This window comes from Marmota flaviventris, chromosome 2, assembly GCF_047511675.1.
Source record: "Marmota flaviventris isolate mMarFla1 chromosome 2, mMarFla1.hap1, whole genome shotgun sequence".
Taxonomy (NCBI): domain Eukaryota; kingdom Metazoa; phylum Chordata; class Mammalia; order Rodentia; family Sciuridae; genus Marmota; species Marmota flaviventris.
Window position 1 is genome coordinate 91,410,222 of NC_092499.1, and position 21,878 is coordinate 91,432,099.

The following is a 21,878-nucleotide window of genomic DNA, read 5'->3' on the forward strand; positions in this document are numbered from 1 at the left end:
TTAGGCTGCTCGTGCTCTGAGACATTCTGAGCCAAATCAGACACTATAGCCCTAACAAAACAACATCGCAAAAGCTGCCTCACCATGTGGTGCAACGGAACATCTTGTGAATGGAACCTGCACAATGCCCTAAATGTCTAAACTTTCCTCCCATAATTGAGAGGGAGTTGCACAGGAGATGATTACAGCATTTCAGGGGTGTGAGATGATCTTGCTGCTTGAATATGCAGGTGTTACTTAGAGGTCATAACTCCCAACTCAAGGCCCACCTGCCAAAGGGGAAAAACAGGCAAGAACAGTCATCAAACCTTTGTTAAAACAGTTTATTCTTTTTTGCTTCCCTGTGCATGTCCCCGAACAGACCAAGTCTGAAGTGTCACTACCTGCACAGGGGTGAAGTCCAGGGTGATGCCAGGTTTCAGTTGGGCAAGTCCTACCTAATCTGTTGTGCATATTTAACATGGCAGTCCAGGTTTTAACTTAACAAGTTAGGCAGAAGTCATTCAACTCTGTCATGATTTCTCAGAACCACAAAGTTTTGAGAGATCTGAGATAGCAGCAAGTGAGGTCTGAATCCTGTATTGACCAGCCCACACTCTTCATTTCATTTCGCATCCATGTGGCAAATGTCAGCTCTTCAGCTCCTGGGTTAGAGTCTCAGCTTTTCCACCTTCATGCTGAATTAGTGGCTGTTTCTTCCTCTAGGATTCGGGTGGCAAGCCTGCAGTCTGTGGGATGCCCAGTAACCACATACTTCTCACCTGAGCAGGAAATCTGATCACAGACCCAGCTACTCCTACCCTAGCAAGGGTTGCCGAGGGCTCTTGGGGCTCCACCTGAGGCACAGGCAGGATTCCAGGGTTCTGGTGAGACGCCCAAAACAGGGCCACTTCCCAGCCCTAGCTTTGGGCCAGCACTGTCCCCCTATTTGGCTGTACCAGTTCACAAGTTCTCCGCTGAGGTTCTGGCATGTGGGGCTCAGCTAGAAACAGGTTAAACAGTGTTGCTAGTTCTTCAGAAAAGTCCTGCAGTACGTAGAAAGGTGCGAGAAAAGGCAGACATGGAATTCTGGACACATCCACCCTTTCTAAAGATCAGTCTCTAGCTAATTGGTGAGTAGACAACAACCTGGTGCACAGCTGATGTTTCATCTTGAAATTATTAGTTCTGTTTTTTTTTTTTTTTGGGGGGGGGGGCAGTGGGAGTACCAGGGATTGAATTCATTGAGCCACATCCCAAGCCCTGTTTTATATTTTAGTTAGAGGCAGGGGCTTAGTGCTTTGCTTTTTACTGAGGCTGGCTTTGAACTCACGATCCTCCCACTTCAGCCTCTCAGGCCATTGGGATTACAGGAGTATGCCACCATTATTTTAAGGATGAAAAAAACTAATTTGTGCCAAGTCACAAAAACATTAACTAGTAACTGAGTCCAGGTTATTCTGATGATAAAGACCTATATATACTGTACCATCCTGCTTTCCACCTGCCTGCCTTCCCTCACAAGCGCCTCATACAGCAGCCACTCAGATCTGAAGAAGGTCAACTATAACAGCTACTCCTCAATTATAGGGTTGTCCTGAAGACACTTTACAGATATCCACTTAGCTTTGGTTCCATCACTTTGCCCCATTTCAGGATAAATGGGATATAGGACACCTGATATCTTTATTTAAAGCAAGGGATGAGGACTTCTTACCCCAGGCCACTGGGCCTCATGAAGGCTGCCTAGGCAGGCTTCTATCTCCATCCGTCCCATCAGACCTTTCTCTACCAGCTCCCGAAGTAAGAACAGCAGCAGGTCCCACTGCAAAACACACCATGGGGAAGCTCAGCATTTCGAGGACTGTATAGTTACCCTGATTAGTACAAACTGAAATCTAAAGGGCAGAGCTGCTGAGAAATGGAGGCTCAAGACAAGCATAGGGAGTCCCATTTCAACATGGAATAGGAATAAAGGAAACAAATTCACTCCACAAACTTTATCCTAAAGAATTAAAGTCAGCATACTATAGCAATACATGCACATTTATAGCATCACAATAGCCAAACTATGGAGCCAGCCTGTATGATCATCAATGAATGAATAGATAAATATAATGTGATACACAGACAGTGGTGTCTATTCAACCAAAAAAGGTTGCAGGAAAATGGATGGAACTTGAGAACGTTATATCAAGTGATATAAGCCAAACTCAGAACTAAGTCAAGGGTTGTATTTTTTCTCATATGTGGAAGCTAGAGAGGGAAAAGAAAAGTTGGTGGGGTAGGAAAATCCCATGAAAATCAAAGAGATCAGTAAAGAGACCAGAGGGAAGAAAAGAGGAAATACAGGGGAATGATATCGGCCAAATTAAATTGTTACATTGTATGAATATGGAAGAGTCATTCCCACCATTCTGTAAACTATAATGCACCAATAAAAAATATGCAAGAAAAGGAAAGGAAAAAACAGATCCCTAATACTATCAAAATAAGACTACAGAAGACTAAGAAGCTTTCCTATTCTCACCAGGCTCCTTAGGCAGGAGGACTGTAAGTTGGAGGCCAGCCTTAGCAATTTAGCTAGACCCTGTCTCAAAAGGACTGGGGATATAGCTAAAGCAGCCATGGGTTCAATCTTCAGTACAAAAAAAAAAAAAAGCTTTCCTACCTGCTACTTCTGACTCACCTCCCTTGGCCGAGTATCTGCCAGAAGCCCCACATTTCTTGGGCTCAGTAGCAGCTGTAGTGGAACTGGACCTTGGAAGTCATCTTTCCACAGGGAAAGCAGCATGTGCAGAAGCCTTCGAGCCTGCCCTCGCTCCAGCCTGTGCTGTGGTGGAGGCCCTAGGACAGGGATCTGGTCTGCAACTATGGGACATGATGGAAGCCAATTTTTTTAAAAATAGAGGCATAAAAGAGATATGTCTAATCCTGCTTATACCCAACCTTGATTTTGAGGGAATATAGCAAGGGAGAAGGGGTTTGACAGAAAGGAACCATACCCAGGAGGGAAGCTAACTCCACAGAGCACTTTGCCAGATGCTGCTCAGCAGGTGGGCACAGGAACTGAGAGAAAAAGGGAGACATGAACGTCATCCTTACTGCTGTGAAGACTGTCCCTGGGACAGTGTGGCTCTACCATTCTTCATGTAGCACATGACATGTCTCACCTGACGGCACCGTAGTGTCTGGCCCATCTGGCCTAGGAGCTGCTCCAGATGCTCTGGGGAAACACCCTCATCAGGGTCTCGGGGCCCAGCAGCCAGAGAGAGCACATCCTGCAGAGAACAGGATAAGACCTCATACCAGGCCAGGACTAGGCTGCCAGAGAATTTGGATTGGGGTGGGGACCAGCCAGTAGAGTGAGTCAGAAGGAAAAGGAAAATCTGGTCCTGGGGGTGAAGCATCTGGACCAAGAGATCCCTGGAGCTGGGGTTCAGGTAGGACAATACAGCTAGGAGAAGCAACCATGTGGGAAACCCAAGAGGAAACAGATGAAGCAGATAAGCCAAAGGACAGTGGGCTACCACAGAGCTTAAGAGAGATTTTTCAACATGGGTCAAAATTAACCAACTCCTAGGGGGCATCTTACAGTGTTTTGGGAAACTGTCCCATGAGATACACAGTCTGAATGTTTTCTAACCCTCATGCTTCCATTTTCTCAGGCAGTGAGGTTTCAATACAAAAATCTGCCTACTGATAAACAGTATTTAGTGGTCATATGTCTTTTCCTCTCTCCCCTACATACTCTCCATTGTAAGTCACTTTTGTTCTTTGTCCTTATTCCACATCTTTATTCCTTGACCAAGGCCAGATAGTAAATACATTAGGTTTGCAAGTCATAAGATCTCTGTTCTAACTACTATGCCATTTTAACACAAAAGCAACATGGACATTTGGTAAACAAATGGCTATAGCTGTGTTCCAATAAAATTTTATTTGCAAAAGTAAGTGGCAAGCACAGTTGGGCCCATTTTGCTGACCCCTACTCTAAAAAGTCTCTGAATTTTTCAAATCAAGTTAGGAGTACAGTTTATTCTTATTGCCTGTAACTAAACAAGCATTATGTCCCACGTAGAAGAACAGTACTGAATTGATATCCATAGCCATTTACCAGCTGCTCCCACTACAACCTGTATAATATAAATTTAGTTTTAGATTTTCCTTCTTGCCCTTTTGGGTGATTCAGGTACTAAAGTCAGTAACATTAGGAAAACCATTTGATTCAGCTCTGCTCTACCTAATCCTATTCAGTAATGAAAGAAATAGAAACTAGACAGGTAACACACAAAGCTTCTATACAGAAATCCTGGAGCTGATGTGAGAAAGGAAAGAAACCAGCAACAGAGCAAGGAGAAGGAATGGGGAAGCTAAAGGGAGTAGGGTAGCTGTGTACTTTTATCTCGGAGATGAGGTGGGAGGGGAGGGGAGCGTGGTGCTCACAGGCGCGGGAGCAGCCCCTCCGCTCCCCCCGGGCAGCCGGTTCAGGACCCTGGGCTCGAAGTGTGCGACTCACAGCTGCTTTCACCTCCCTCCTAATCAGTGCTACAGGGCAGAAGGAGAACAGAAACAGGGTTACAGGAGTGCCCACCCAAGCTCACCATGCCAACCCATGTCCTTCACAGTTTCCAGATGGCTCTGAGTCTCATCTCCCCAAACTGCCCTGCCAATCCACCTTTCCAAATCTGATTCAGTCCCCCACTTTCCCGGACCTAACCTGTAATGTTGGCCGACAGCCAGGCACAGGCTTTTTCTGTTGCAAGCCCCACAGCTATGTTCTCTGCACTGCTTAGTACCTGTGACAGAAGAACTATAGAGTCAGGACAGAGAAGGGTTGGGTGCAATGATGGATACCAGAGTTCAGGACTAACTCCCCACCTTATAGCAGCTGCATACACAGCTACAGGTATGTACTCTTTCATGCATACACACACAAACACAACCACTGGTCTGCTAGCTCAGGCCTTATTCCTACGTACAGCTGCTGGGGTCTCCTCTGGAAGCAGTGCCCGCACAGCCCCAGGGCTCTTCCTTTGGCAGAACCTGAAAGAGTTCAGTGAAATCTATATATTTTAGCCTGAGGACACCCCAAATGCTCCAAACCCCTGACATGGGAGTCTCTACCTCAGACCCCTACCCTGCCCCAGATGCTGGAGGAAGGAAAAAGCCATTAGTCCTGCAGCATTACATGCTCTCTCAATTCAACATTTGGACTTTGTGCCCAAAGATATGAACCTATAGAGAAGGGTAAAAAAGAACAGAAAATGGGGTGGAGAATAGAATAAAGGTTATGAGTGTGAAAGAATAGAGAACAGAAAAACAAAAGCTAAGATAGGAGAGTAGAGGAGATGAAAGGGTCCAAATAGATTGGCATTTCTTACTCCCGCCCCTGGCTCAATGCTTGGGTCCCATGGGGACACAGCTGGGAACACAAGATCTCCAACAACTGGGCTGGATCTCCCCCTTTCTGTCCCTGTGTCACCCGCTGCTCCTGAAGAAGTGACTCTGCCTGGCGCACCAGATCTGCCACCAGCGTCGCCCTGCAGCAGGGACAGAGGGGTTTGGGGTAGTTGGAAGGGATGAGTTGGAAAGGGGCTGCAAATTCAAGGAAATCTGGTCAGAACTACCTTCAAGGAATATTAGCAATTTCAGCCTTCCCTTTCCACCCACCCCACAGTTGACTTTCCTCAGTTTGACAAAAAGCCATTAAAAGAGACCAGACCTGGTGGCCTATAATTCCAAAGACTCAGGAGACTGAGGCAGAAAGATTGCAAATTCAAGGATAGCCTGGGCAACTTAATGATACCCTTTCTCAAAATAAAAATAGAAAGGGCTGGGGATATAGCTCAGCTGTAGAGCCCCTGGGTTCAATCCCCAGTTACTACCACCACCACCACCGCCACAACAAAAAAGTTGAAAGGAGGCTGGGGTGTACTCAGTGGTAGAGCACTTCCTTAGTGTGCACAAGGCCCGGGGTTGGATCCCCAGCAACACACGTGTGTGAGCACAAAAGAAAAAAAGGGAGTTAAGAGGGCAAATGGAAAGAGATTGAGAATAGGACCCTCACCCACTCTTACTTGATGTGTTTGACACAGTTTGAGCCAATTCTCTCTGCCACAAACTCCACAGTCCTGCGCAGGGAAGGTGGCTGGTTGTGGAAAAAGGCCTGGGCAAGCTGTGCCTGCGAAGGAAGGAGCAGCCTCATGAGGGATTCCTTCTGCCTCCCCACACTGGGCACTCTCTGCCCTATCCCTATTCTTACCTGCAGCCCCTGGCTGGTCTGAGGAGCCTGGGCTCCCAGGCCAGTAGTGGTAGTGGGGGTGATTTTCCTCACGAAGCCCCCACTCCGTCCACTACTGCCTGAAACCCATGAAGCGAGCAGTTTCCGGAGCTCTCCTGCATCAGGAAAGTCTAAAGTATTAGTTTCAGAGTCCTCCTCACCCCCTAAGAATGCAAGACTATAAGTACTTGTGGGATAAAGATATGGCACCTGGAGAGCCTCATGAAAGATCAAGGTATTGGGGAATCAGACCAATGGGGTATCTGATAGGTACTCATGAAAGGACAGGCTAAGGACTGTTAAGGGGGATGGGATGCTCACCGATGTAAGGGCAGCAGATGTAGAGCAGCTGCTGATCCACCACAGGCACACTGTCCTGGGGGAGAAGAGGCCAGGGCTGGGAGGGCAGGCGAGCAGGTTTCCTTTCCTCCTCAGCATGCTCAGGGGTAGGACCGTCAGGAGATGTGTAAGGGTTGAACAACTACCACAGTCTGTCTTCTGCTGGGCCCTCCCAGACAGACCACATCTCTGGCTACACCCCAACACTCACCAAGCCATGCTCTGAAGCTGCTGTGTCCACCTCTAATGCATCCACTTGACCCTCTTCCAGAAAGAATAGATCCTCAGGGAATGTGGGAATCTGACAAGAGAGCAAGGCAGCCAAAGCTCCACCCAGCACTTCTGAGACTCACCACACCTCTGACCTCACCAGGCCCAAGAGGCAGCAGGGCCAAGTGGTGGTCCTCTGAAGAACCTTCATCTTTTGGCCCCTACCTTGGTCACACTCTAGTGCTCTTGTCCCCATCTCTACCACAGTAGTCACCATACCTCATCTGGACCCTCACTCTGCCCACCTGGAAGAGCCAGCCCAGGACAGCAAGCAGGAGCAGCTTGTTTAGGAAACACATCTCCCCTTCATTGTCCTGAGATAAGACCAAGCTCCTAAAAGGTAAATGGAGGGTGTGAACAGAATTCATGCAAAGGATGGAATGGAGTAATGGAAAGCTATCACTGGGAAAGTGGTTCTCAAAAGCAGACATAAAACGGACTACATAGGCAACCAGGGTTGCCTTGGCAGCCCCTGCTATATGTATTCTCTCTTGGCTGGGCCATAGGAGAAAGGTAAACAATTGTCTAGTCTGTCTCTGTCAGTCAACCTCTGCCCTTCCTCCGAGGCTCAGCTATGGAACCACACATGAAGTTCACTATTTGATCCTCTTTATAAATAGGACTGAGCAATGTTCACACTTTCTTTTCTTGAGCCTTAGCCTTGCTTTACTCACCGATGTACATGCAGCAGGAGAGTAAAGATGCTCCGGTAATAGTCCAGCAAAGGGACAATGTGATCAGCAAAGGAAAGGAACTCCACCAGCCAGGGCACAGTGAGCACTGCCCGGCGGGCCCTCAGCCCCTGCTGCAGCAGAGCTCGAACATCCAGGACAGGAGGAACCTGGGAGAGCCAGGCTCAGTCAGTGATTGGCCCCTAGAAGGGGCTGGATGATGCCCTCTACCTGCCAGGTTTCCAGAATAGCCAAGGAAACCACTCAACCTCTGTGCCTTTCTGGACCTCCCAGCTCCCTCCTTACCAGGTTCTCCCAATCATTCACCTGGCTCCTGAGGGCCAGAATGGAGTCTTGAAGCTCACGGGTTGGGGGTGGTTCAGGGCCCCGGTATGGCAAGAAAGCCACAAAGCCCAGAAACTTAGCCAAAAGTCTGAGGCTAAGAAGCACCACAGCAAATTGCCTCCGTTCACCCTGCAAGGCACCAAGGGAAGTAAAAGGTCCTAAGTATAAGCCTCCTAGAACAATTATAAATCTGTTCTCTTTGCACTTACCCCTTCCCTCGTAAGTCAGACCCTGTTTATTTCCCTTGTCCTGCTTTCTAACCTGCCAGTCTACATCTGACTCTCCATCTTCATCACCAGGCTCATGTTGAGGCAGGGCAAGGCCATTAAGTTCCCGTATCTTCAAGCTCAGACTATCCATAAGATGTTGATTAAACTGGAAGCTGAAGTGGGGGGGGTTGGGAAGCACAAAAAAAAAAAGAAAGCCAAAGAAAAGAAAAAAAAGTACTAGAGGTGTAGGAAGACCTAGAATTGAGAGTATGTACCCCATACAAAAAAAGATCTACATGATAGATGGTGAGGCTGAGAAATAATGAAATTACCTACATGGGTGAAAGAATGAGAAATGAAATGAAGTAAGAAAGTGTGAGCTGAACGGAGCCAGAGATCACTTACTTCTACCCTGTTATTTATTCCAGGCAGAGGGGAGAGAGTGATTTGCCCTTCTGGGAAGCCGAACCTCTCCCACCCTGACCCTGCCTTTGCAAGACACAGGGGAACTTACCTGCTGGCACTTAGGATGAAGTCCCTGAAGAAGCCTTGACAGCCAGGAAAGGTGGGGGGTGGACAGGGCCCCCCACTGCTCTGAGGAGCCACAAGTCGTTCCTGTAGTCGCCGCAGCCGCCCCAGCTTGTCAGCTCCTAGCATACTCAACACATCTGGGGCCTCACCCAAGACAGTGCCCCCAGCACCACCAGGGCTCTGACACATCTGGGGTGATGGAAAGGAAGGAAATTGAAAGCAAGTAAGTGAAAAGGACTGATCAAAATAAGCACAAAGTAATGAACATTTATGAAATGCCAACTCCATGTTAGGCACTTTGGACAGTTTTTGAGGGAGGAATTATATTCCTCTTCTAAAGGTGAAGAAACTGAAATTGCAAGTGTAACCATGTGCCTAGAATTGCTGGAGTTAGGATTTGAAAAGACCTGACTACTAAGCTCAGCTTTCTACCACAGCACCAAACAAGAAAAAGGAGGTAACATTTGAGGCCCACCTGGGCAACTTAGTGAGACCCTATTTCAAGATAAAAAATAAAAGGGCTGGGGACATAGCTAAGTGGTAGAGCACTCCTGGGTTCAATCCCCAGAACCACACACACACACAGAATGTAATAGATCAGGGAAGGGCAAAAGGTGCAGGGCACATCAGAGAGCATTCTGTTTTTTTTTCTCTGCCACCTGAGTTTAACTGCCACTTAAGGGCCTACTTGGCTATCCACACTGTCCAGGGTGCCATCCTTTACTTGGCTGCTTACAATACCCGCAGTTTGCTGTAGATTAATTTCTTGACAAGCTATTACCTGGAGAAGTTGTTTTTGGAAAAGCCGTACAAAGTGGCTATGGCTGCAGGCTGCAGACAGTTGACCCATCATGGCTCTGAGGAACAAGAAGCAGGTGTAGAGTGTGTGGGAAGGAGGTAAGACAGACAAAGATCTGAGCAAGCAAGCCAATCCTCAGGCTTTTCAGCTGTTTACCAGGGACTTGAACAGACCTTTTCCAGAGCTGGCCTGCATAGGGGCATGGGAGAAGGTAAAGGACACCCCTCAGCACCAAGATCCCTCAAAGCTAAAGATACACTTAACCAAACAAGAAATGCCACCTCTTAAATCTTCAGGCCACACTAAGTGCCAGTGTACTTCAAGACCAATGTGGACTACAGGTATGTGGACTATATACCTTGACCACTTCAAGGTATGTGGTTAGAAAATACTCTTTCTGCAGCCTAGTCATCTATCTATGCAAAATTATCAGACATGCCCAAATTAGAGGCGGAAGTCTAGCCAATGACTTGGTCCAAAATTCAAGCAACCTTGATTAAGAGCTTTGCACTTTCCCATTTGCCATTATAGAATAAATAAGTGCAAGGCACTTCTGAGTGGAAGCAGCTGGAAAGAAATCCCTTTTGAGTAGAGGCAGAGTTGTCAATAACTAGAGACTAAGGAGGAGAAAAGAATATATAGCTTTGGGCTGGAAGGAGTGGTGGAAAGCTTTCTTCCAGTCAGCTTACCAAGCATCACTGAAATACCATCAGAAGCAAGAAAAAGGGACCAGCATTTGAGTACCCACCTGATCCTACTGCCCAAGCCCTTCTCAAAATCCCAGCCAGGCTCCTCGTGGCGATCTTCCCACTCTCGAAGAACCTCATAGAACACATCTCTGACAGACACACAAGAATACCCGATCAGCTGCAGCACAGCCATCTCTAACTCATTTCCAGTGAAGTATTCCCTAGGTTGGAAGACTGAGGACAGCCCTGTCCACAGTCCTTCCTTAAGCTCCAAAGTTCTTTATGTGATGGTAATGTTACAGACCCAGCAGCAGCACTCATTGGCCTCACATACATCCATGAGCAGTGAAAGTGAATCCTGGCATACTCCTGTCTGAGTAGTTTATACACCTGTGAGAGGGCTGTCAAACTCAAGGGTTCAAGTCCATGAGAACAAAACAGAATGAAACAACTGGCCCTCATGATGGCTGTTAATTAGAGCCTGGGGGTACTGACCTACTACTTGTTAGTGCCAGACTCCTATTTTCTATGAAAACAAGACAGCTGCCTATTACAGAGAAAATGTTGCCTTATTCCTTCCCTCAATATTCCCTTTCCATTTCACCTCTGTTTTTTAAAAGTATGAAAGGCTCGGTCACTGGAGAAGTTGGCACGATTGTCAGTTTCTGGCTGAAAGGAGACAGCTTGAGCCGAGGGTGGCATCGCCAGAGAGACCTAAAATATGGCAGAGACATCAGAAACTTTATAAAGCCTGTGGAAGTCATGCTCAGAAGACTTTACTCCCTTATTGTTACCCAGAATTAGCTCATATGACAATTAAGTGTCATGAGCAGATTGCCTGAATTCATGAAAGCTAGGAATGGTCAGGTCCAGGTTAGTAGTCCTCTAAGCTGGGGTCACACTACCTTGGCAACACTGCCCTCGTAAGCAGCTCGAAGTCGGCCTTGAAGAGCTGGTGAGAAGCACAGTAGTCGTTCATTCTCAGTCAGCAGCTTTAAGGTCCCTTTGTCCAAGGAGGAAAGAACCCTATAGGGAGAAGTGCACAAATAACTGAGACTGAGACACAGACTGCAAACAGGAAGCAGGCACCCTATTAAAGTGTATTGGGAGCATGGAGCAGGTGTGTAAAGTCCAGAAATGTACAGTAGGGTTACGGGTCAAAGACCAAGACAACAGAGGCAAAGGGCAAGGAAATTAGACCTTTCAGAGCAGAGATCAAGAGAGCAGGCCAGGAATATTAGCCATAAATCCAAAGGTCAGCTGTTGAGTATATTAGATTCTTTTAGGGGAGACAAACTCAACCTTGACACAAAATTATAGTTAGGATAAGGTCCAGGACCACTGTACCTGTTAAGTACAAGTATCTAACCCAAGGGGTCAGAGAATCAGACAAACAATTAAAATAAAAGAAACTCACTGAAATTGGTGCTCTAAAACCTGCACTGCAAAGAACACACAATCATGGATGCTCTGGAATAGTGGGCTTTCCAGGGAATCTAGAAAGATAGTAACAAACTGTTAATTAAGGGCTATCCCATCTGTAGACTCCATTTCTAGAATATGAGGTATCTCACTGATGTAGAGCACCTTGACTCAGTTCAAGGTCACTGTTCTTGGCAGCCACCATCCTTCGGGCAGTAAGGAGCTGAAAGACGAAGAAAAGCTCCAAGAAGAGGTTTGGGACCAGGTTCTCTGGATATAAAAAGAAATCCCTTAGTACTGGAACCATTCGGAGCCAAGGCTCAGTTTTACATGGCTTATGCTGCAGTTCTACAAGTATCTCCATTGTAGCTCCCCTTGCTAGCTCTCTCACCAGCAATGCACGAGGAGTAGACAAGGGCTACCAGCTCCAGGCGCTGGGGGGAAGACACTCTGGCAGGGTCAGCAGGTTCTGCAGTGAGGCTTCCAGTCCGGCTGGGGAGGGAAGTTCCCAATTCTGGGGTGGGAGAGGCAGGGGTAGGTGACTGCTGCAGCTGTTTAGAGCTATGGGGATAGAGAGATCTCATGAGCAGTTAGCCTGGCTTTCCATACACATTCTCTCTCTCTCTCACACACACTCCCTCCAGAGAAGACATTGACCAGCCCAGGAAACAAACCCAGAGTTCCCACGGGGGAAATCAATTTCACGGAAAAGCCCTGCAGGTCCCCCACAAGGGAGGAAGCTGACATCCCAGGGAGCAGCAAGGCCATACCGCTCCTTCCTGAGCATCTCCCGCTCCTCTCGCAGACTTCTGCACCCTGGGGGAAGGCCAAGGCCCCAAGGGCTAGTGTCCAGGGTTGAGGGTTGGGAACTGGGGACACAGCTGATTGGGGGTGAGGTGAAGCAGATCTTGGGCTTGGAGAGTGACCGCTCTTCGCTCACCGGAGTTGGGTTGATCCTGCGTGAAGGCTTCGTCCTGCTGAGAGTAGCCATAGGTTTTCCTCAAATTTCTATCTTCAAATAACGCCCACCCCCCACAGCTGGGCCTCTTGCAAACAAACAAACAAACAAAAAATCCCCTCACTATTATAGTTACCTCGCTCCCAACCTTCCAACCCTTCCCGAGCTCAGCTCTGATTTACAAACTTCCCTAGCAGAGGCTTCAGACCACCCATCTCCTCTGTTAGGGCTGGTTCTCACCCTGCAGGGCCGGGGGGAACCGAGCCTACGGGAGGGAACTCCTCCAGGTTGCTGAGGTTTGGTGGATCAGAGAGCGTGAGGCTGGGGGTACTGGGGCTACCAGAGCCCTTAAGCCTCCGGCCTCCGGGCCAGGACAGGCTCTCCCCGCCGACCCCCTCCTCTGGGACCCCGGGGGCACGGCCTCCTCTCTCCCGGGCAGGCCCCGGACCCCGCCTCCTGCCCCCGCGGCGGGTCAGAGGGGCCTCAGCGGCGGTGCTCGGGGGCTCAGTCGTAGGAAAGAGCTGGCTGCGCGCCCCGCGGCCACCCCGCGGCTGGCCCCCCGGCCTCCCTGGCAAGGCTGCTGAGGCTCCTGGAGCCTTGGCTGGGGTTGGGGGGCCCTGCGGGAGGACGCGGCTACTCTGCTCCCTCAGGAAGTTGAGCAGGAACGGCACGAATTCCTTCCGTAGGGGCCGGAGTGAGTTCAGCACGGCCGCCTCCCCCGGGGTCTCCTGTGGAAGAAGCAGAGGTCGAGGGGAGAGAGGATCAGCTGCCAGCCCAGGTCCGGGGCAGCTGGGGCCGCAGGGCGCGCCTAGGGTGGGCGGCCCGGGCAGCGGCGCCCGGTCCGAGTGCACTCGGCCCGGGCTGGCAGCTAGGCATGTTAGAGGAAGGGATTGGAGAGGCAGTATCTCCCGCGGGAAGCTGATTCTGGTCAGCCCTGGGGGCGTGTCGGTGCTGTTACCTCCGAACTCTGGGTGCTGCGCGCGATCCACCGCACGGCGGCTGCGACCGACACCTCCTCTCGCAGAAGCGACTCCAAAACGGCCGCCATCCCGGTCGGGGCGCTCTGGGGCAACTGCGCAGGCGCCGGCGCGCCACGGGCGGCCTGGGAGGGGCGGGGCCGGCGGCGGGGAGCGACCGTTGGGCGGCAGGGCGCGGCGGGTGGGTCTTGTTCAGGCCTGCGGTCGAGGAGTCGCTGGGGCCGCTGTGCTTGCCAACAGGCTGCACAGCCCAGGAGGGCCCCTACCTTGACTACGCCGGCCCGAGGGGGCGACTCGCCGGGACTCGAGTTAGGATGGGCTGCCGCGAGGCAGACGCAACTCTCGGGAGACCAAGGGCGCGGGAGAGCGGCCGGCTGTAAAGGTGAACAATTCTAAAACAGCAACCAGCCCACGCCTTCTGCCATAAGCACATTTCCGAGAGTTAGGGTTTTTTCAGGTTTACCATCCAAAAAGTAGTTATGAAGTTTTAATCTAACTTCTCATTTTGACCTCGTTTTTCTCAAAGGCTGACTTTTCACCCATTGGCCAAGCTTTGCAATGTTCTCCATTAACTGATTATTTAGGAGAGAATTCTTCCTGAAAGATCAATAAATGGTCTCTAGGGATCTCTAGGGAACTGCTTTACACAGTGCTACTCAAGATTAATATTTCAGCTACTTTCCAGTTGAGATGCCCATAGGCATATTCACGATTAGCTTCTGGGAGATCAAGGTGTGTGAGGGTATATTTGTTTTTATGCGTTACGAGGTGGGGGTGGGGGGCAATGAACCCAGGGCTTTGCACTCAGCAGGCACCATGCAGTACCACTTAACTGCACTCCTTGCCCTTATTTTGAAAAATCTGATACTGGGCATTTTTGATGTTGCTCCTCAGTGAGAAATTTAAGAGAATCTAGGCTGAAAAATGTGGAAGGCAGTTAATATTCCACGTCCTACGGAGGGAGCGGAGGGAGCGTGAAGCCAGGACCCTGTGAATGCCTCCTGGGTTCCTTGGTTCAAAGGAAGATTACAACAGGAACCCAGAGGGTGGCGGAAGCCTGAATCCCTCTGGTGGTACCAGAGGTGTTTCCTATGGAGGAGGAAAAAATACCTTCAGCCAGAGAGAATAATGCACTGAAAGGGAGCTTCTGACAGTTTTGTTGCACAGGAACCATCTCATATTTCTGAACCTGGTTTTCATCTGCAGAGACACTGAACACCTAGTTTCTATTCTTTCAGCCCAGGGCTTCATTTTCCTAGGTCACTTCCGGTCACTGTTTTCTGGAGTACTGCATTTTCAGTAACACTTTTTGCTCCCAGTTTATTTATTTATTTTTTTTTAACATTTATTTATTTTTATGTGGTGCTGAGGATCGAACCCAGGACCTCGCACGTGCTAGGCAAGTGCTCTACCTCTGAGCCACAACCCCAGCCCCCAGTTAATCTTGTAATTGCTAATGCATTCAAAATTTTATTAAATTAGAAAAATATTTCCCACTTTTGAAATCAAAACCATCACACAAAGAGAACTAGAGTTTGCATGCGGAATGAATATTTTATTACTAGATTATAAAAATAAAATACAAAATAATTTTAAAACAGAACTTAAAACACTGTACAAAGCTTTAATATGATACAAATGATAAAATTAAATAAATTACATTTTTTATGTACAGATGGCCTATACAAAAGCACTCCATGTTTCTGCCAATATTCTGTCCTTGGTTGCCTGAGCAAAAACGCATAAAGGGAGCTGCTTGGAGGGGAATGGGACTATGCAGTACCTTTGGCGATATTTCTCATCTCTGATCCCATGAAGAGAAGAGAGGTACAGGAAAGTGGAATTATTTGTCATCTATTTTAACTCACTGGTCTTGTTTAATGAGAGAATTCTGGTTTGTGGTTAAATCTGATTTAATAGCTGCCAATAGCTCATATCTTTCAAGATGTATATCTAATTCAAAACTGGATGTCCCCTCCCCTTTCCTAAAAGCTGGGAACTTGTAATAAATGGCCAAATAAAATAGGTGCTATTTTAGGAAGGAAATCAGAGGAGCTTTAGGAACTGCATCAGGGAAAAGTGAAGAAGGTTCAAGCCTGGGTCATCTGACCTGTTCTCTTTCCTCAGTCCACCCAATTTCAAATCCCTAAGTGGCCCAGTGCTATATATTCCTTTATCTGGCTCAAAGCATTTTACCTTAGCGAACTAATTCACTATGTTGTGCATAGTTGAAAATTGTTTTGGAAAGTCTCAAAGCTTTCCCTTTTCTGGGAAACCCCCACAAATAATCACAGCCAAGCTCTGGCTGCCTTGTTACCTCTTGTAGGTGAATGAAGAACACCCAGAGTCCAGTGAAGTGCTATGAATTAATTTTTTAGAGATTTAAACTATATAAGAGGAAAAAAGCATCATATGGGAAGGGTAGTCTATATAAAAACTTGATTTACTCAATGTTTTTAAATAGGTGAGTGAACATTTACATACAAAATATGAAACAACATTAAACTACTAAAAGGAGGTAAATTTCCTAACTGTTTTTAGTGTAAAAGTATGTCATCAGCAAATCTGTAGTGCCAGGAGCTCAAAGTCGGCCTCACATATCCTGTTCTCAACCCAGAACCCTTGGCCCAAGTCTGGAACACATAGTTAGCATTACCAGTGTACACACTGTGCCCACACTGTTACTTCCAAGTAAAGAGGAGGCAGTAACCTGTTAAGTTACACAGGGCAATGAAAGGAAGGGCTTCACCTCTGTTACATGCCTGCTAAGTATAAGGAAATATTCAAATTGTTACTGAAAAAATGTTACTTTGTTGCTATTTAGTGTTTTTGAGATTATATGGAACCTAAAGTGATCCTGATCTTTTCACATTAATTTTCTGATCTAAATTTGCTCAAGGAAAATAAATAAAACATCAAGCTTACATATTTTTAAAGTAGAAGTAGACAATCACAACCAAATGTCTTGATAAGCCATATCCAGCTGGGAATTTCTTAAAGATTAAGGTGTGCAGCATCCAGATTCTCCTCTAAGTGGATAGGAATCCTTGTCCAATGTCTTGGGAATTCTCCCTATATAACTCCTGTTATATAGCAATGCTGGCAACAAATTCTGAAGGCTCCAGTGACTCCGCAATTTCTCATGACTGCAAGAAATTGCCAAAATATAGAAAATATCCAATAATATGTCACATCCACAAAGTACACACTCAAGGGTTTTTTGTTTTGTTTTTGGTGAGGGCAGAGAAGCGGGATGTCCTGACAACCACCTGGTTTGCCAGGCACTATACATCTCCCACATGGTCTGAGGACTGGAACTCCTTCTCTAAGAGTCTAAACCAGCATCAGTGGTTACTGAATTGGGGTATATACTGACATAGAGGGAAAACCATAGTAATTACATGCCCTAATCCTATAATACTTTGTGTCAAATCATAGACAAGTAGCTATTTTGCTAATATACTATCTGTAGAACCAAACTCAACAAAGTTAAACAGTGCAGTTGATGTCAACCATTCTATCTTCTTAATAACAGATGCTAAACCATCTCTCCCCATAAGCAAAGTCCAAAAACATGGGTGGTAAAATGTACAAAAACAGAAATGGGAAGATTTTAAGAGTGAATGCCAACAATTCCAAAACACATGAACATGACATGACAGAGGGATTCTCTAAGACATACCATGTTTTGATAAGATATAAAGGAATGAAAGAAGTTCTTAAAATATGAAAAATTTTGATCTCCAAGACTAAATCTAGATTATCTACAAATAAATATATTTTCAAACAGCCAAAGTAAGATGCATTTTTTTTTCCAAAGCTGCTAAAATTCTGAATTCTGGATCCAGTTTCTCCTTTCACCAATTCCTAATGCTAGGTTAGGAACATAAAACTGTCTGCTTTTGGGAAAAAGGCATCTGTTTTTAATTCAAAGCTACTGGGTACAGAAAAACTATGGTTTAAACTATCTGAGTTTGGGTTTGTAAAACATGCACCAATGTACAACTTTTCCCTTGTAAAGCGGATGCAACTATAAAACATTAGCTTAGGAATCTGTAATCTGGAAGGAGTCTCGGGTGTCTACCAAAGAACCTCAAGTTCCCATAGCAGCTAGGAATCAGACAAGAGATACTGCAGATCTAGAACACTGAGTCAGTAAGCAGTGGCTTAGTATGCTAAAGCAAATAATATTGGGTCTCAATTACCATTTTGCTACTTATTTAGGACTGGATTAACTTGGCAACTATTATTAAAGACATCCACTCCAAAATATGCAACTTAAAAAGCAGTAAATGTATCTGTGCCACTGTCAGCAAGGCCAGCTTGCATACCAGAATTGAGAATGAGAGTGTCTGCCTGCTGAAGGCCTAATATTCAAAGGTGACTTATAATTTATGTCATAATGTTAAATTTGATATCCAGTTTTCCTTCTTTGTTCACTATCCATTAAAGTTAAATGTCTTTAAGCTGATAATATTACTAGGTGGGATTTTAGTATTTTAACTAATTCATAAACCCTGGAGATCTGGCAGCATAACTGAGAAAGAATACTACCTGAAGGCATTGGGCTGGTGCTATTCCTATCTTCTGTTCCACCCAAGTAATCCCAGAGACTAGACAAGGGAAGGCAAGGTCAAAAGTGTGGCTAGGTAACCAGCCATTCTGTTGTGATAGGAGAAACCAGGAGGTACTTGATTTTTCAAAAGGTAATTCAAACTTCTGCCCAATAATACTTTTAATACAGTTTGGTTTGACTTTTTAGTTAATGGCCACATTCATCTTAAGTAAACTATCCAAAATGGTTTAAAATTACTTGGAATAAAATAAAATAACTTGGATGATCTATAACTGTAATCTGAAATATGCCACCACTTAAAAACCCAAAAATAAAGGGGGAAAAAACCCCAAAACCAAACAAAAACATTGTTCTTTGTATAATACTTTAAAATAAAATAAAAACAAAAATTCTTGTGCCAAAAGTGCTTGCTCAGGGCTGTCAACTTCTATTTTTAGCCTAAGATACATCTAACATCTAAAAGTACAAACTATGCTTTTAAAAACCGTTAAGTAAATCTCTATTAGAACATAAGATTAGTCTATTTCTTTTGAAAGTATCAGAGCAGAAACATCTTTGGTTAACTCTTCTACATGCAAAGTTAAATATTCTTACCCAATAAGGCTGTTATCTCTGAATCTTGATGAGTTTGTTAATGCCACATAGAAAAAAAAGAAGCAACCCAGTGTAAAGATTGGTAGAAAAATGGAAGGAACCAAGAAAACATACTGTTATCATGTTGCCATCACCATCATTTTTGACTGCCAGCATAGAAACGCCAACAATAACACAGACCCACACACCAGAGTTGTACCCTCATCAGCTTTTCCAATGGGTACTATTAACACATTTCTGACTAGAGGGGTCAGTATTTAAATTTGTCTACCTTTAGCATAATTTATAGCTAATTCAATAGAATAAAAGATAATTTCCTAATTATCCCCCATCCCATTCTCACTCCCACCCAAAAAAGTAATGTGAAAAAAAGAAAGCAGGATGGCAAGTATTTGGAAATGTTTTAAAAATCAAATTATAATCAGACCCATGATTATAATCCCAGTCTATCTACTCTAACGATAAGGACAGAACTATGTGATTAACATAACAAATCTTTGAGTATTACAAGCATGTCCCAGTAATTTTTCCCCTATTAAAATCTTTTTCAAAAACAATTAAATAAGCTATCTTGGCTTGTTAAAGACCACCAACCCTTGCATTACACACAGGGAAGGCAAGAAAAATCTAAGGTGTCACATGCCAAGAACATATTTTCAGAAAATGAAGTTAGACAAGGCCCAAGTGTACATGAGGCACACAATACAAAAGAAATTTCACCATCTGTGATCTTGAAATTACAAATGGAGAATGAGAAAGAATGACTTTTTATAAGCATATCTCTCTATATATTTATAAATATTTATATAATTTACCATGAAGACATGCAAGTAGTGTTATAGCAACTATTATACAATATAATACAGAAAGATCAGTCTTCCAATATTACAGCTGCTTTAGATAAACAGCAAATTGTCTTATCTACTGCATTCCTCTGTAGTGCTTGAAACTGGAGAGAAATTAAGATTCCATACTATGCTACATTTCTTATGGGAGACCTTATATGCCTCAATATAGTGTTTTGAGTTTGTATGTTAAAAAGCTCAACACAGATAAAGAGAACAAGATAGGTTCAGTGCAGCTTCAGGGCAACTTTGATGCAGCATTAGAATGTGTTCACTTGGTGAGGAGATAACATTTCTTTTTTTGTTTCTTTCCCAATTCAACCTATTAGGTTTGGCAGCAAACACAAGGTCAAAGAGAAAACTCACAGATATTTGCTAGAAGGCAAATTTCAACAGCAAACAGAACAAATTACCTGACCTTAATAAGTACTTTTCAACACAAAACACCTACAGAGTATAAAAGAGCCCATTAAAAAGTCTAGTATACTTTAATTTTGCTTGATTCCTATTAGCAGAGGAGATTAGAACAAATATGATCCTCCTTAGTTTCATAAATTGAGATTACATGGGAATCAGGCCAAGAAGCCCAACTATTGAACTAAAAAACACAGAAGCAGGTAATAAAACAATGAAAGAAAAATACTTAGCCTAATCTTATTTCCCCAAATATTCATTCCTTATTAGCTAAATGTATAAAATATAAAATTTAAAGATTATAAGCCTCCATAACACACCAAATGTTTTTGTTTTTCTTTCTAAATGCATAAAGTCACATTCCAAAGCATTGTGCTTCCCTAATATCATCTTGGAGGTTGATATTAGAAAGAGCTGGTACCTAGAAGACCTAAGGAAGCCTACTAACTTCACTCAGTTTTCCTTCCACAAGGAGAACACTTAACAGATTGTAAAGGGGTTCTTCCATCTTCAAAGATGTTACCTCACTCTCTTTCCCTCTATCCCTAAAAACTAAAGCTTGTAAAGTAAGTAGCTTTAGTCAGATTTTTGTTTCCTATACCTAAGTTTCTCAGTTATTTTTCATAATAAAAATGTACTGGGTTAAAGAACTGTTGCTCCAAAGAAAAATATTATTAGTGCACTAAAAAAAAAATTGGGAATTGTGAAATTCTCAGCATGTGCTGTTAAATGCCTATTAGAATGTATTGTTAAAAGAAGACAGATTGGATTCAGTAGGAAACACCGACTTAAAAAGATGTGAAATCCAGGAAGGGTGCTAGGAATGAAGCAAAGGGGTACATTCTCAATACACTAGATAAACACACAAGCCAAATATAAAGAGTACTGGCTCCCTGGCAATAAGCTTCTTTATATATATATATATATATATATATATATATATATATATATATATATATATACACACACACACACACACACACACACATATACTCTAATATGTGAGCAATGATTTCAAGGTTCAGAAGATTTGAATGAAAATATCAAACATTTTTGCTATATAATTTTTTGAGTAGAGGTTTTAAAAATTAGATGAAATTCCTTAAAAGTAAAATTCCATTCTATCTTCTACCCTCAACTCTTGTTTCAAAGTCAGCTAAAAGTTGTGAAAGCTCATTTAATGAGTTTCTGCCCCTTGGATTTTGCTGGATGCCCCTTCCTATGCAAAAGGCATTGTTCCCAATCTGCTTGCTACCTGCTTTAGGTAAATCCTTATTATACATTTATGTCTTCTTATAAATAATTGATCATGTTACTTTCTTTTCCAAAAGATCAACACTGATTTTTTAAATAGACAGTACAGAGACACACATGCATCAGGTTTAGGAGGAAGATCTCACACCTTTCCCAGACAGGCAGCCCAGCTCCTATCTGCTGAGTTTACTGGCTGGCTTACTCTTCCCTGGAGGGGTTTTAGTGCTGGCTGTGTGGTGGTAGAGGCTGCCAGATCCTTTTGGGCCATTCTTGCTGGGTTTGCAATGTTCCTGCTGGCAGGACCTTCTGGAAGAGGATGATCCTGAGTGGCTGGGAGGTGACTTGCTTCTCCCCAGGTGTGGGGATGAACTCCTCTGGTCATGATGGGGCCTCCCAGCCCTAGATGGTGAGGAACTAGACGTGCGAGGCAAGGAGCTGCTTCGAGGAGAGGCACTGGGACTCCTTCGAGGGACAACTGGACTCTTGGGTGGTGTTTTTGGATTGTGAGGAGATCCTGGGGTCTTGCACTGAGTAGTGCTCCGGGGTTTCTGAGATCCATTTTGAAGAATTTGGGCCAGCCGGGAGAAGAGGTCTGAGTCTGAGTTACTACTCCCTAGAACTCTGTATCTTCGTAGCCTTAAAAGAACAAAGAAACATTTTCATTTTAATTCATTCCAAGTATACCTAAAAGTTACAATGTCCCAAATCATAATGTCTACCATG

The 21,878-nt window shown here is 44.9% G+C and overlaps 2 protein-coding genes across 14 annotated transcripts in view; both read right to left on the minus strand.

The window, feature by feature from the left end:
- Window positions 1–309: 309 nt before the first annotated feature.
- Cdan1 (codanin 1) lies at window positions 310–13,556 on the minus strand. 4 transcript variants are annotated; one of them, XM_027925762.2, is made up of 28 exons: window positions 13,454–13,556; window positions 12,736–13,223; window positions 12,308–12,511; window positions 11,929–12,098; window positions 11,703–11,807; window positions 11,533–11,611; window positions 11,021–11,141; window positions 10,720–10,829; window positions 10,175–10,264; window positions 9,409–9,484; window positions 8,611–8,816; window positions 8,149–8,269; window positions 7,870–8,016; window positions 7,546–7,712; window positions 7,117–7,204; window positions 6,813–6,902; window positions 6,584–6,638; window positions 6,245–6,378; window positions 6,060–6,163; window positions 5,364–5,522; window positions 4,962–5,025; window positions 4,700–4,778; window positions 4,379–4,527; window positions 3,153–3,260; window positions 2,985–3,048; window positions 2,669–2,850; window positions 1,697–1,804; window positions 310–1,025 (listed from the first exon to the last, which is right to left on the minus strand). In XM_027925762.2, the coding sequence occupies exons 1-28, from the start codon at window positions 13,541–13,543 to the stop codon at window positions 900–902; spliced, it is 3,684 nt and encodes a 1,227-aa protein (XP_027781563.1). In that variant the 5' UTR covers window positions 13,544–13,556; the 3' UTR covers window positions 310–899. The 4 variants fall into 4 exon arrangements, with proteins under 4 accessions (XP_027781563.1, XP_027781561.1, XP_071464255.1 ...); XM_027925760.2 differs by having other exon boundaries at window positions 12,308–12,514; XM_071608154.1 differs by lacking the exons at window positions 310–1,025; window positions 1,697–1,804; window positions 2,669–2,850; window positions 2,985–3,048 and having other exon boundaries at window positions 3,171–3,260; window positions 4,426–4,527; window positions 12,308–12,514.
- Window positions 13,557–15,006: 1,450 nt separating this feature from the next.
- Ttbk2 (tau tubulin kinase 2) overlaps window positions 15,007–21,878 on the minus strand; it is a 150,659-nt gene continuing 143,787 nt past the window's right edge. For 9 of the 10 annotated variants that reach the window (XM_027926078.2, XM_071608162.1, XM_071608160.1 and 6 more), the window contains one exon: window positions 15,007–21,791. In XM_027926078.2, coding sequence (XP_027781879.2) covers window positions 21,329–21,791 — 463 coding nt within the window. In that variant the 3' untranslated portion in view covers window positions 15,007–21,328. The remainder of the gene's footprint in view (window positions 21,792–21,878) is intronic. The other variant, XM_071608157.1, reaches the window with a different exon arrangement.

Excerpts from the sequence above, each read along its gene's own strand:
- Cdan1 (XM_027925760.2), bottom strand. The coding sequence starts at position 13,543 with ATGGCGGCCGTTTTGGAGTCGCTTCTGCGAGAGGAGGTGTCGGTCGCA. Across the intron at positions 12,515-12,735 it reads GTTCCCCCCGGCCCTGCAGG|CAGGACGAAGCCTTCACGCA; the intron begins GTGAGAACCAGC and ends GGCTACTCTCAG. Across the intron at positions 4,779-4,961 it reads CAGAGGAGACCCCAGCAGCT|GTACTAAGCAGTGCAGAGAA; the intron begins GTACGTAGGAAT and ends CTTCTGTCACAG.